The sequence below is a fragment of the Boleophthalmus pectinirostris genome, unplaced genomic scaffold (assembly GCF_026225935.1).
Source record: "Boleophthalmus pectinirostris isolate CB_2022bp ecotype Guang Dong unplaced genomic scaffold, ASM2622593v1 HiC_scaffold_20, whole genome shotgun sequence".
Taxonomy (NCBI): Eukaryota; Metazoa; Chordata; class Actinopteri; order Gobiiformes; family Gobiidae; genus Boleophthalmus; species Boleophthalmus pectinirostris.
The window spans coordinates 1,379,173-1,394,245 of NW_026571153.1; the positions used below are offsets into that span (position 1 = coordinate 1,379,173).

General features: G+C 42.9%; 1 protein-coding gene across 1 annotated transcript in view; it reads left to right on the forward strand.

Annotated features, from left to right (window-relative positions):
• The window catches only part of LOC110173596 (uncharacterized), a 29,520-nt gene extending 14,464 nt beyond the window's left edge, over window positions 1–15,056 (forward strand). The window contains exons 5-6 of the mRNA XM_055156264.1: window positions 14,402–14,536; window positions 14,739–15,056. Coding sequence (XP_055012239.1) covers window positions 14,402–14,536; window positions 14,739–14,854 — 251 coding nt within the window. The 3' untranslated portion in view covers window positions 14,855–15,056. The remainder of the gene's footprint in view (window positions 1–14,401; window positions 14,537–14,738) is intronic.
• The last annotated feature ends 17 nt before the right edge of the window (window positions 15,057–15,073 follow it).

Consider the following 15,073-nt stretch of genomic DNA (forward strand, 5'->3'; position numbering starts at 1 on the left):
AGTCCTGGTCCAGTCCTGGTCCAGTCCTGGTCTAGTCCTGGTGGCTCTGTGATTGCGGCATATATATTTATCCTCCGCTAATGTTTGTGGCTTCTGGCCCCGGTTCCTGGGTCTTTCTCTTTCTTCTCCTTCTAATAATGTCACTATGTCTCTGGATACTCGTCCCTGATTGGTTAACGCTGCGCATCCAATGTGAAAAGTTCAGCATTTTCAACTTCTGACCCCTTGACGCACGTCTAGAGTGTTGATGCCAGAATGCTCAAGACATGCCACATCGACACTAGATAGGCGCCGCAAAACCACAGGACGCCAGACATGCCTCCACATAGACTCTGTGTGTGAAATGGACGCCCTGACGCTCGGGTCTGAACGCAGTTTTACACCTCTAAGACACAGCTTGTTTCCATCTGCACTCCCTGCTTCACAGAATAAATTATACAACGCAATTATAGTCAACAATAAAAACTATTCACACTGTTCACTCTCAGACAAACGCACACACACACACACACTCACACTCTTCAACAGAGCAAAGCGTTAGGTATTTACTTGTGACGGGCAAATGAGTCGGAGCTCTGGAGCACGTCTCGTTCTTTCTGAAACAAATTGCTCCGAAGCACTGCCTCAGAGCTCGTCTCAGCAGCAGCTACTCATGTGACTGAAGTGTGGAAGTGTCGGCCCCTCCTCCTGCTGCTCCCCTTGAAGCGTTTCATTGGTTTGGCGAATGTTCCGCTCTGCGATTGGTTCAGAGCTTCAGAGTGTTCAGTGCACTTCCATGGTTTGACAAGCGCTAAACTGCTACAGTATAAAAGATGATAGGTTCACCTTTACACCTATACTCAATATTCAATAACAGGAGAGAAGACAAGAGATTAATATCTTTTACACGCGTGGAGGGAGTAACCGAGAGAAGGACTTTAGTTACATGTAACTTGCTGTTCTCTCAAATACTCTCTAAAGTCTCCTCTCGTTTCTCCACGCCTTTTATTCAGTATTAGGACCCCTAGTTACAATGGGAACTACTCATCTCAGAACGGGAGGGGGAACATGCAAAACATTACGACATGAGTAGTTCCTTTTTGCTTACAGGAAAAACAAAAATAACACTTCAATACAGTATTCAGGCCAGAGTTAAGGTCAGTCTGCCCTCCTCATTTCATCCTCCTTAGTTTTATCCTCCTCAAGCAATGGTCGCCCAAGATGTTTCCTGTTATTGAATTTGATAGGACTTCGTGACCTTCTGCAAACTCATGAAATCTGCAATACTCAGAAACAGAATCGTTTAAGTGCACATATTGATACATTGATTATAATATGATTAAATAACAAAAGTGAAGATTACATTACCATTACATACACAGTGAGATTAATATAAATGTTGAATCCATCAAAAGATGTACCAATATTTGTTAAAAATGTTGGGTAGTGAGGAGTTTTGTGTGATGTTAGTGGTGATTTTGGCGACTTTTGGCATTTGTTTCATTTTCAATGGCATCTATCCATGGTTTGGGATCACTTTGACCTAATTCCACCTAACAAGGTCACCTGTCATTTTCTTATTTACAGCATGTTATTTATGTTGCTCTTTACATATTATTTTAAATCATCATTATTATTGTATTATTGTATTGTGGGTCGTGTGCTCGTTTGCAATGGTTAAATTTGTCCACTAGAGGTCAGTGTTTCTCTGAGGCCTCAGACACGTCGAACCATTTGAGACAAAATTGCGACTGAGGTGTCGATGCTTCACAAGGCTCCATTCGCCCGTCATTAGTATTTACAGTGTCACAAGTAGATATGTAACAATAACTGAAATATCATGATTTCGTATCGTCTAAGTTCTCACAATAATATCGAGGCCCTTCACAATATATCGAATTATGAGAGTTCTTTGTTTAAATGAAGAGTTTTGATGCAGCAACAGCTAAAAAAAAAACACAGAGGAACTACATAGACCATGATCCTTTGCTCCATTTCAGTGCAGACGACAAGAAGAAATAACAGTTCTAACACTTTTAACTCTTAGTTCTTTGGATAAAATTTTGTCAAGGCATTTTAAGAGGAAAAAGAAGAATATTAACAGTTTTGCCTCCACAAAAAATCTAAAATAAATATCGTACCGTGAGATTTGGATATTAGTCGTGACTTTAATCTTATACAATAGATATTAATCGAGCATGACTCTTTCACCAGATCGTTCTTCAGTTCTACAAGTGTGAGATGTTCATGAATTTCCGACGCATTTAAATGTTTTGATGCTGATTTTTATTTCAGCTGTTCCAATAAACTTGCTTTGCCTTGTTAGCGTGTTCTATCGGAGAAAATAACGACTGGAATCAATCAATTAAAATCACAAAGAATTTATTCCCTATTCAGTACAATTCTACTTCAGAGCTCTGGGTCAAATCGTTGTCCCTGATGACCTACAGCTACACAGGACTTACATCATTGAGTTTCCCTCAACCCAGACACATAAAACGTCAGCATGAATATTCAAACACATGTTGAGCAGGTTCACGCCCTCGATTCTCCCTGAAGCATCTCCGTTGTCCTTTACAATAAGGGGATGATATCACGCAGGTGAATTGGACTCAAATGCAACACAATTGTGCAGGCAAACAAAGGCTTAATTGAATAACAGAAAGTGTCCTTTAACAGGTAAAGATAAATATGTTTATACAATATTTAATAAATCAGACTGACAACAACAAAGGAGTATATGATGTCAAACGTGAACGAAAATATCATCCAGAAACTGGGAAATAGTCTACAAGGAAAATAAGCTGGGAAATAAACACAGAAGCAGGTAAGGTCAACAAGGAAATAAATCAGAATTGCACTAAATGCAAACAACAGGGTACAGAGATACAGAGGTTCAGGGAAAGCTTGAGTGTATGTCTTGACAGGTCGACAATCAGGCAAAGACTGAGGGAGCAGAGGGAGTATATATAGACTGGGCCTGGGCTGATTACAAAATGAGGGGCAGCTGTAGGGAAAGGAGGGAGGTGGCAAAAGGAGGACCGGAACAGACTGAGAAATGGAACTGGACTGGGGAAAACAAGTAAACAAAAAGACAGAACTGTGACAGATGACAGCCAAGTTTACATTACAGCCAAGTCTATTTAGGCGCGGTTCCAGCCAAAATGACTCCACTGCAGCTGCTCTGTAAAGAATTTCCTTAAAAATACAGAACCTTCATCTCTGCAAAGGGAATACCTTAAAAACAAATATGTCTTCACACAGTGGCACCTTTAAACATATATATCAGCTTTCACTGGTTAAGCATTAACTCATTGTGTGATATTCAAACAAATACATAATTGCAGTATTTAATATACGTGTACCTCAGCCTTGAGCGGAAACTTACAGACAAATCAATGACATCTATGACCAGCAGATGGCGTGATTTCTGCACAAAGAGGAAACAAAGACGGAAGGTTTCACTTTTGAAATGAAGAACCTGCACAACCACATTTGCTCCTCCTTTCACAGTCGCAGCACTATACATGCAACTTTGCTCGAAGAGGAAAAAACAGATGTCAGTGTCAACGTCGGTGTGAATATTTTGAGATGCCAGAATAAAACTTGTAAGTACTTTTTAAACTCATTTTCACAGCCAAAACATCCTCATGAACATAGAGTGAGTGTATTTGATTGAAAATATTGATCCTGATTTGTGTTTAATAGTTGAGTTTACATAGTTTCACTGCATTTTTGAGCAGTTTCATACTATTTTTCAAATTTAAGTTGATTAACAACATTTGAAATATGAACAAAACAGCTTTTTAGTTTGAGAGCGTTTACAAAAACAAGCACCTTCGTTGTATTTTTGTTCACTACATTCCAAAGGTGTCCTTGAGAGTTGATGCTTCAGTGAGTTTTCACTGTTTTAGACCTGGTTTAGTCCTGGTTTAGTCCTGTTTTAGTCCTATTTTAGACCTGGTTTAGTCCTGTTTTAGTCCAGGTTCAGTTCTGGTTCAGTCCTGTTTTAGACCTGGCATAGTCCTGGTTCAGTTCTGTTTTAGTCCTGGTTTAGTCCTGGATTAGTCCAGTTTTAGTCCAGTTTTACTCCTGGTTCAGTCCAGTTTTAGTCCAGTTTTAGTTCTGGTTTAGTCCTGGTTCAGTTCTGGTTCAGTCCTGATTTAGTCCTGTTTTAGTCCTGATTTAGTCCTGGTTCAGTTTTGTTTTGGTTTTATTCTGAAAAACAAATGAATGAACGACACACGGATTAAGAAACACGATTGAAAAAGTGTGTCCACACTTTGGTAAAATAATCAGTGCTTTAGTAGTTTATTATTTAGTAGTTTATTATTTAGTAGTTTATCAAGAAGAAAAAAATACACAGTTGGGCTCCTCAGCGTTTGCGTCATTTCCCTTTTGTTATGGCGCAACAATGGAGGGACCCAAAAATGGACTTCAGACCGGTTAAAAAATGGAAAAGGAGAATTTATTTTACAAAGGGCAAAATGAGGGCAGAAGCAGGGCTTGGAGCAGGGCAGAAGCAGGACAGGAGCGGAGCTGGAGCAGGGCTGGAGCAGGGCTGGAGCAGGGCTGGAGCAGGGCTGGAGCAGGGGCTGGAGCAGGGCAGAAGCAGGGCTTGGAGCAGGGCAGAAGCAGGGCTTGGAGCAGGGCTGGAGCAGGGCTGGAGACGGCAGGGATCACTGAAGGGCAGAGAACGCAAGTAAGAAAAATGTTTGGCAAAAGGCAAGCAGCAAAAACGTAGAATCTAGGAGCCAAGAGGTTCACCGTGTGCAGGTAGGAAACAATCTGGCAGAGTCTCACAGGTGAGCAGGTGTCAAGTAGTGGCTCTTGATTGCTTGCAGGTGCGATGAATCAGGACCAGGAGACTCCGCCCAAACACACACACACACACACAGGGAGGGGAGCACCAGCCATGACACCTTTAACAGTTTGATCTGTGGTTATGAAGAAAGTAGACAACACCTTACACACACTACAATAAAACAATACAGCAATAAAGTCGGCATACTCATGACGAGGTGAACGGTTGTGAAAATGAGAGTAAAATAATATAGTTCTTTCAGTAAATCTGTAGAACTTGGGACTGATCAAAATGAGCTCATCCAGAACAGACCTGTGTTGTTTCTTTGTGGTTCTGTTTTTAATTTTTAACTCAATTCTGCAGAATATTAATTGTATTTCTTGACAAAAATCATTAAATCTCATTGAGTGCGTATACATGCACGTCAGTATCCTGGTTATGATCGGGTTTTTTGAGTTTCTTCATGGTGCATGTAAACACAGTATCCCGGTTTCAGTGTCCCGGTTATTAGAAACTGGGACACTGTAGCTGGTTTATTCCGATAGACTGCTCCACCTGGATTCGAGGTTCGACTATCAACCGGATTCTCCTCTCCAGTACCCTGGCATAGACCTTACCGGGAAGGCTGAGGAGTGTGATCCCCCTATAGTTGGAACACACCCTCCGGTCCCCCTTCTTATACAGAGGGACCACCACCCCGGTTTGCCAGTCCAGAGGTACTGTCCCCGACCGCCACGCGATGTTGAAGAGGCGTATCAGCCAAGACCCACAACATCCAGAGACTTAAGGTACTCAGGGCGGATCTCATCCAACCCCGGAGCTTTGCCACCAAGGAGCTTTCCAACCCCCTCAGTGACTTCAGCCAGGGTGATGGATGAGTCCGCCTCCGAGTCCCCAGCCACCCCAGTCCGCCATCCGACCACATCCCCAGTCAATAGTCCTTCTCCATGGCCTCCCCGAACTCCTCCCAGCTCCGAGTTTTTGCCTCTGCAACCACACGGACTGCAGCACGCTTGGCCCGTCGGTACCCGTCAGCTGCCTCAGGAATCCCCCAAGCCAGCAAGGCCCGAAAGGACTCCTTCTTCAGTTTAGATGTTCCCAGCAGACCCTCACTACACGCTTGGGCCTGCCAGGTCTTTCCGGCTTCCTCCTTCACCAGTGAACCCAACTCACAACCAGGTGGTGATCAGTTGACAGCTCAGCCCCTCTCTTCACCCGAGTGTCCAAGACACGCGGCCGGAGATCAGATGACACGACTACAAAGTCGATCATCGACCTCCGGCCTAGGGTGTCCTGGTGCCACGTGCACTTATGGACACCCTTGTGCTCGAACATGGTGTTCGTTATGGACAAACTGTGACTAGCACAGAAGTCCAATAACAAAACACCGCTCGGGTTCAGATCGGGGAGGCCGTTCCTCCCAATCACCCCTCTCCAAGTGTCACCGTCGTTGCCCACGTGGGCGTTGAAGTCCCCAGTAGAACAACGGAGTCCCCGGTCGGTGCACTGTCTAGTACCCCTCCCAAGGACTCCAAGAAGGCCGGGTACTCGAGTACTCTGCACTGCTGTTCGGCCCGTAGGCCGACACCACAGTGAGAGACCTGTCCCCGACCCGAAGGCGCAGGGACGCGACCCTCTCGTTCACCGGGGTGAACTCCAACACACAGCGACTGAGCTGTGGGGCAATGAGCCCACACCAGCCCGCCGCCGCTCCCCGCGGCCAACGCCAGAGAAATGGAGAGTCCAGCCCCTCTCAAGGAGTTGGGTTCCAGAGCCCAAACTGTGCGTGGAGGTGAGGCCGACTATATCTAGTCGGTAACGCTCAACCTCCCGCACAAGCTCAGGCTCCTTCCCCCCCAGCGAGGTGACATTCCATGTCCCCAGAGCCACAGTCTCCATGTCCGGAGATCTGGTCGTCGAGGCCCCCGTCTTCGACTGCTGCCCAGATCTCTCCGCAGCAGCCCTATATGGCTCCTCCCGCAGGTGGTGGGTCTACGGAAGGGCCGCCCCACGTCACTCGTTCGGGCTTTGCACGGCCACCAGACGCTTGCCGTCGAGCACCCACCCCAGGACATAAATAAAGTGACCAACATAAATAAAGTGACCAACATAAATAAAGTGACCACACGAGTGAAATGACTGTAAAATTAAGAGCTGCTCTAAACCTGCACATGACCTGCACTCGTGTGATCACTGAAAAGCTAAAACATGAACTATCTCCTGTACTGTAAACACACAGAACAGACTCACCATCATCAGCACCTCTTCTGTCACAGAAAGAACACACATAATCCACAGAGTCGTGTCGTTTAGTCCGAAACAAGCTGATCACATCAGCGGCACAAGGAGCAGCTGTTTTTATCAGCGCTAGCAGTTTATGCTAATTAGCGATGCGGTTTTAAGTTTCGTTTCTGTAAAACGTAAACAAATGTGATCAGAGCTGAATGATCTGATCAAATGGGCTGATGTGGCTCTACAGTGGTTCTGGTTTATATGTTGTAAAGTTGAGTTTATTTATGCAGAAGATTTTAATGAAGAATCTGTAGGTTTGATGTGTGCAGTGGATTGTTTGATTCTCACAGCTCCTCACCGCTGGTTAAACCTCCTGAGCTTCTGACACTAAAGGAGCTCACGGTTTGTATTTTTCCTGGTTTATTAAATTGATTTAAGTAAATTTTTGCGCTTGTGCATTTGTAAGATTATGTCAAGAAACCGGGACACTCCATTTGATCATGTAGATGTGGATATGAGTGTCCCGGTTTCTCAGTGCGCATGTAAACACAGTAACACGAATACTGACATAACCAGGATATGGATCATAACTGGAATACTGATGTGCATGTGAACACACTCATTGTTGTGACGCTGCTCAGACTAGAGAAGAGTTTATGTCTAAGCAATGAAAAACGGAAGTTGCCAAACTAAAAATGTCATTAAAAAACACATCTAAAATAAAAGCAACGCAGCTTTAGTCCAGGCATGAAGTCAAATGATAAAATATGTTTATGTTGTAACTGCAAACTCTAACCAAAAAACAACCCAGTGTGTATAAAGACAGGAAACATTGCAACACCCTCATCTCTAACTGACATTGACTCGTAACCACAAACTGTTTTTGCTGTGCAGAATTTGAAGCTGCTGTAAATAACGAGAAAGAAATTTTATCGTTCTAAAATATTTTAAATGATTCTTGCTTCTGAGTTTAAACTTGTGGTTATTTTGCAGATGTATGAACCTGTATTATTATTCATTGTTAGTTATTATTGCTGCGTAATTCTATTGCCAGTGCTTCTTTGATTCTATTTCCAAATGTTTGCAACAGTGTGAACAGTGAAACCAGCACATTTCACTTGTGTCACTGCATTTTTGAACAGTTTCATTCTATTTTTCTCATTTCAGTTGAGTAAAAACATTCAAAATACAAACAAAACCAAAACTCCTGTGGGCACATCTCACCACCTCCACCAGCTCCACCAGCTCCACCAGCCGGGCCGGGTCAGGACCTGCCGGGAATTTCATATACCAGGAGCAAAGTGTGTGTATGTGTATGTGTATGTGTGTGTGTGTGTGTGTGTGTGTGTGTGTGTGTGTGTGTGTGTGTGTGTGTGTGTGTGTGTATGTGTGTGTGTATGTATGTATGTGTGTGTGTGTGTGTGTGTCTGTGTATGTGTGTGTGTGTGTGTGTGTGTGTGTGTGTGTCTGTGTGTGTGTATGTGTGTGTATGTATGTGTGTGTGTGTATGTGTGTGTATGTGTATGTGTGTCTGTGTATGTGTGTGTGTGTGTATGTGTGTGTGTGTGTGTGTGTGTGTGTGTGTGTGTGTGTGTGTGTGTGTGTGTGTGTGTGTGTGTGTGTGTGTGTGTGTGTGTGTGTGTGTATGTGTGTGTGTATGTGTGTGTGTGTGTGTGTGTGTGTGTGTGTGTGTGTGTGTGTGTGTGTGTGTGTGTGTGTGTGTGTGTGTGTGTGTGTGTATGTATAGGGGTGTGTCTGGGTGTGTCTGTCTGTTAGTGTGTTTGTAGCAGACTGTGGTTTGAATTGGAAGCTGTTTTTTACCTGAACCACACATTATAAATCACAAAATCAGACAACTTTCATAGTCTGATCTTGTTGATCATAGTTTCTTCTTTCCTTTGTGGCAGGCAGTGGGCCGCACAACCACAGCTAACAGTTTAAATATTAGTGTGGGAAATAAACTAAATAAAGAAGATGTTAGTTTCTGTTGCTTTGAATTTCTGCTACTGCTGATTAACTTTAATTGTACAAGAGCATTATACAAAAAATAACAATTTACAAAGAAATCACAGTTACATACAATATTCTTTTCTCTTCTGTCCACTCTGTAATAACAGTATAAATTTCCTTTTCTTTGTAAATAAAACCATGCCTATTTATAAATAATGTTTTAATTTTACTTCATTTACTAAATTTTAGTGTTAATTCCAAATTTTAATTTTTTTTTAAATGAACCGTTGATCACTTTATTTATGCCGGTCACTTTATTTATGTCTGTCACTTTATTTATGTCGATCACTTTATTTACATCAGTCACTTTATTCATGTTGGTCACTTTATTTATATCAATCACTTTATTTATGTTGATCACTTTATTTATGTCGATCACTTTATGTTGGTCACTTTATTCATGTCGGTCACTTTATTTATGTCGGTCACTTTATTTACGTCAGTCACTTTATTTATGTCGATCACTTTAATTATGTTGATCACTTTATTTATGTCGATCACTTTATTTATGTCAATCACTTTATTTATGTCAATCACTTTATTCATGTCGGTCACTTTATTTATGTTGGTCACTTTTTTTTATGTCGGTCACTTTATTTATTCGATCACTTTATGTTGTCCTTTATTTATGTCGATCACTTTATTTATGTTGGTCACTTTATTTATGTCGATCACTTTATTTATGTTGATCACTTTATTTATGTCGATCACTTTATTCATGTTGGTCACTTATTTACGTCAACTTTATTTAGTCATTTATTTAATTTGTCGATCACTTCTATGTTGGTCACTTTATTTATGTCGATCACTTTATTTATGTTGGTCACTTTATTTATGTCGGTCACTTTATTTATGTCGATCACTTTATTTGTTGGTCACTTTATTTATGTCGATCACTTTATTTATGTTGGTCACTTTAGTTATGTAGTCACTTTATTCATGTCGGTCACTTTATTTATGTTGGTCACTTTATTTATGTCGCTTCTGTTGTTATAAAAAAAACTGGAAAGTGTTTGTCTTCTGGACACATGTGACTCAACTTTATGTTGCATTAACTGGGATACTGCGTTTACATTCCACAGTATTCCAGTTACTATCGGAATATACCAGCTACAGTATCCCAGTTTCTAATAACCTTCACACTGAAACCGGGACACTGCGTTTACATGCACCATGAAGAAACCAGGGGACCAAAAAACTTGATCATAACCGAGACACTGATGTGCTGTAAACACACTCACTGTCAAAAAAGAGTCTGAAAAGGAAAGAAACGGTTTAAACAGCACAAACTGAACTAAAAGTGTGGTGTGTGTGTTTGTAGAGCTCTGGGAATGGAGTTCTGTGGATGATGTTGCTCTGGCTCCTGCTGCTCGGTCTGACTCGTCTCTCAGGTGAGTGTGGAACATTTCACTAAACAGACTCTTGTGAGATCTGAGTCGTGTTCTGACGCTGTTTCCTCATCAGAAACTCTCCTGGACTTGTGTTTGTTTCATTCACACATTCTCTCTTGTCAAACAGCTCCCTCTGGTGGACTGTTTCTCTGCCTTTTAACACTGTGTGAGTTGTGTGGTCCCCTGTGTCTTTTATTTTTATTTGATTTATTTAAACATTTTTAGCTTTAATAAATCTTTTAGCTTTATTTTAATGTTTTTATTTATTGTTTTTATTTATGATCTACTCTCTTTATTATTGTCATTTGTCTGTGCAGCATTTTGGAAAGTGTAATGTTTATAAAACCTGTAGATTGGACTGAACAGTCTGTGTCCATTTACAAAGCTCCAAATGCTCTGGTCCACCTTGTGATGTCATGAAGTGGTCGTTTGTTTTTGTTTTTTTCAAATGAACAGTTCCTTTTACCTTTAATTTAGTAGAGATTGGTTAAAAAAAATTCAAGGACAGAAATGATTCAGATGATTCTGGTGAAGGTGTGTGGAGTTTAAAAAGTGGAACACTTCGTGTATCACCACATGATGACATCACAAGGTGGTACAGAGTGTTTCACTCTGAGAGAAGAACCTAAACGTGCAGGTTTATGTGTTAAACATGTGAATGAAACAAAACACAAGTTCAGGTCTGTTTATGGTATTGACAAAGGAAAGTAACACAAATTAGATGTGATTTAAATGAAGTGGCTTTTATAAAATAAATACAACAACAACAACAAAAGTTTTTAGACAGTAAAACTGTCTAAAACCTGGGGGGCAGTAGTTCAGTTGGTGGAGCATTCGCCCACTGATCTGAAGGTTGGCAGTTTGATTCCAGCTCTTGACATAAACATCATTGGTGAGCGTCAGATCCACTGACCCACAGGTTGCTGGTGTGATTCCAGCTCCCACAGATGAATGCTGTCATTGTGTCCTTGGGCAAGACACTTAACCCACCTTGCCCACAGTGTCTGTGTACACTGGTGTATGAATGTGTGTGTGAATGGGTGAGTGGTTCCTTGTTGTAAAGCGCTTTGAGCCTTGAAGGTGGAAAGTGCTATAGAAAATTGTGACCATTTACAAGACTTTATATCAGAAATTCCCAATACAACTTAACAATATCTCCAAGTTGATAACTTCAGATTAAAGAAAAGGCCGTCACAAACAACAGGTGTCTAGTGTCTCACATTACACAGGTCACATTTACACTGAAACAAATCACCGTATCAAAAACGATTTGTGTCATTTCTGTGTTTATTATCAAAGTCTTCCCTCCACACAGTAACGCGAATCTGCCTGAAACATTAGTCACATGACTAGTCTGGCCTCACAACGTCACATGGGCGGTAAAAACAAGGAAGAGGAGCACCGTGTCTGCAGCAGCCGATGTTCGAGCTGAGGAGGATGACAAGAGTGAAACAGTCTTTTCATGGACCAATGACGAGGTTCAGTTGTTACTGAACATAACAGTGGATTTTAAGACGAGCATAGTAGTTGTATCTCGGCTGTTTCTCCGTTTGTCTCTGGTTTGTTTAAACTGTTTTCCACAATATCGTCACATGACGATGTCACAAACCCAGAGAATCAGAAGGAGCGAGTCACCAGTGACGTGTCCAATCAGGACGAGACTCCAGCTCCTACATCAGAGTATCAGAGTTTTCAGGAGTCACACAGTCCCCATCACATCTAGACCAACATGAACTCGTGGAGCTGGAGGCACCAGATCGTTCAGACTCTGGAGATGTTTTCCATCGGATTAGTGTGAACGAACCCTGCACCCACAACAACACTACTCACATACACACTAGTGTGGATGGGGCCACCGTTACATTCAACAGAAGGCAAATGGGAGACAGGTCTAGTACGGAAGGTGGAAGCTCATGCTGTAGTTCAGCTGCAGGACGAGCAGGAGCACGGCACTTTTACTGGGTGAAGGTTCAGTCAGGGGATCGGAGGAGCATCAGTCAGTCCTCCAACCACTGCAGCAGGAAACAGAATCCAACCCAGCAGAGAAGAGATGCAACTCACCAATCAGGGCCAGGACACCGGCAGCACACGCAAATGAGAGACAACAAATAACAAACGGGGAGTGCAGGCCGAGGCAGGTGGAGGCCGAGACAGGTGCAGGGCAGGCGTCCTAACTATATGTTTGTGGACAGATCAGAAAATAGTGTAATATGGGCCTTAAATAAACATTGATCAGTTTTAACAAACTTTTCGTTCCAGCTCAGTCCAGTGTGAAAAGCATCTTCTATTCGGCAGAGGAGGGCACCAACATCACCGTAGAGTTAAACAGGCCGAACAACATGGACCTGTCTGAGCTCCACATGAACTGCAGACTCCTGACAGAACCAGAGAAGTTTGTACTGCACGTGGTAAGTGGAGTGGAGATCATAGAGGATCAGGACGCACAGTTCAGAGGCAGAGTGAAGCTCCACAGAGAAGCTCTGAAACAGGGGCAGGTGCAGCTCCTCCTTACCCGCCTCACAGCCCTCGACTCGGGGAAGTATCGCTGTGTGATGGTGACCACGCCGAAAGGAGGCTGGAGGTTTATTTCTACTGGTAAGTTTTGCTGCTCTTCTGTAAATGTCATGAATCTTCTGGACTTGACTTTCTCAAACTCCACAGTGTATTTTGAGATAAACGTGACTTCAAACAGAAGGTCTACTCCAGCTCCAGCCCTGCCTGGATCACAAGAAGATCAGAAGAATACAGAAGATCAGGAGAAATACAAGAAGGTCAGTGAGAAATGCAACAAATCTGTTTTGTGCTGATGCTCCATGGACCTATTTCAGCAATAATGTTTGAAACTTTATGTATGTTCAACACATGTACAGGCCATAGCAGCGAAGTGTAATGTAGAATAATGTAGATAAATCCCAGTGTCGAATAAAACTATTCCCACGGTCGGTGTGAAGTTTTGGGGTAAATGATGTGACCTGTTGGTCACATTTTTCTGAAGAGGCAAACTTCAGTGGAGAGTCATGGTAACTTCACTCGGGTCGTATTATGAGACCAGATGTTTCTTTTTGTCTTCAAAGCCTCCACACTTGAACGTGGGAAACACATCTGTAGGAAGTGGTTTATCGTTGTACCTGAGTCTATCCATGGGTTTCACAATGATGAAAAGTGAGGATTTTTGCCGTGGCAATTAACAGTTCAAAACAAATATTTTATTGTACGAGAAAAACTCCTCCCGCAGGTGGTGGGCCCACGGAAGGGCCCACACCTGCGGGAGGATCCATATGGGGCCGGTGCAGAGAGATCTGAGCAGCAGTCGACGGCGGGGGCCTCGACGACCAGATCTCCGGACATGGAGACTGTGGCTCTGGGGACATGGAATGTCACCTCGTCGAGAGGAGCCAGTTGAGGCTCGGGCATCTGTTCCGGATGCCTCCTGGACGTCTCCCTCGGGAGGTGTTCCGGACATGTCCCGCCGGGAGGAGGCCCGGGGAAGACCCAGGACACACTGGAGGGACTATGTCTCTCGACTGGCCTGGGAACACCTCGGGGTTTCCCCGGAGGAGCTGGAGGACATGTCTGTGGTGAAGGAAGTCTGGGAGTCCCTGCTTAGACTAAAGCCCCTGTGACCCGGTCCCAGATAAGCGGAAGAAAATGGATGGATGGATAGAGAAAAACAAAGTTCATTTCACACAGTCCAGCAGTCTCTCACTCGTGTCCTTTGAGCTGCACTTCTTCATTGGTTAAAATCCCTCAACAGATGTTAAAAAAACTGAGCTCAAAAAACAAAACGTTTCATAATCTGCACAGTGTGTGAGGCAGGCAGCCACAAGAGCAGCCAAGCCATGGAATTACACCAAATAATTCTTCATATAAACCTCTCCAGTTATGGATGCCATTTTGAGGACCTTTAACATTTAACATATTTTGTCTTTTGGATGCATCTGCAGTTTCATTCTGACTTGTTCATAAATTCATTTTTTTGCTGCAGGGGGCGCTAAACATGAGAACTCTGGTCTGTTCATCTTCTACGGAGTCATGATGGGCTCCATCACCATCATCTTCATCATCATTGGCTCTTTGTTCATCATCTGTGCAGCTGTAATCCGAGCTTCCAAGAAACAAGGTACAAGAATTCATCTCATGTTTCACTCACAGAGTTAAACCTGGAAACACCTGAGCTGAGTCCAGAGTTAAAACCTGCTCCAGAGGGGGCGCAGGGACTAAAACAAACAGATTTATTCTTTTAAACTGTTATGAACTGAAGAACACATGACATGTCTTAATGATATTTTTGTGACCTTTTGTTTTATTTCTGTTTTCTTTAGGACACTCGCTCCTGTTAGAGGACGGCTCTGCTGTTCAGAAACATCTGACGGAGGAAACACTGGAGGAAGTTTTAACCAGTGATCCTGTGATTTGTGGGCAAATACTGAAATTCTGAACCACTGCCACTCTGTCAGTTTGTGCTGCTTTATAGAAGGAGCTTTTGCACTTTTCTGACATCAGTCATGTCGTCCTTTTAGCTCAGAGGCTCACAGTTCTAAACTGTGCTTCAGGGAGACTCTGTTTATGTAGAAACCATCACTGTTATTTATCTTCAGACATTTCTAATGCCAAGACTGTGTTCTGTTAAACAACCACCAGAGGGCGCTAACAGTCT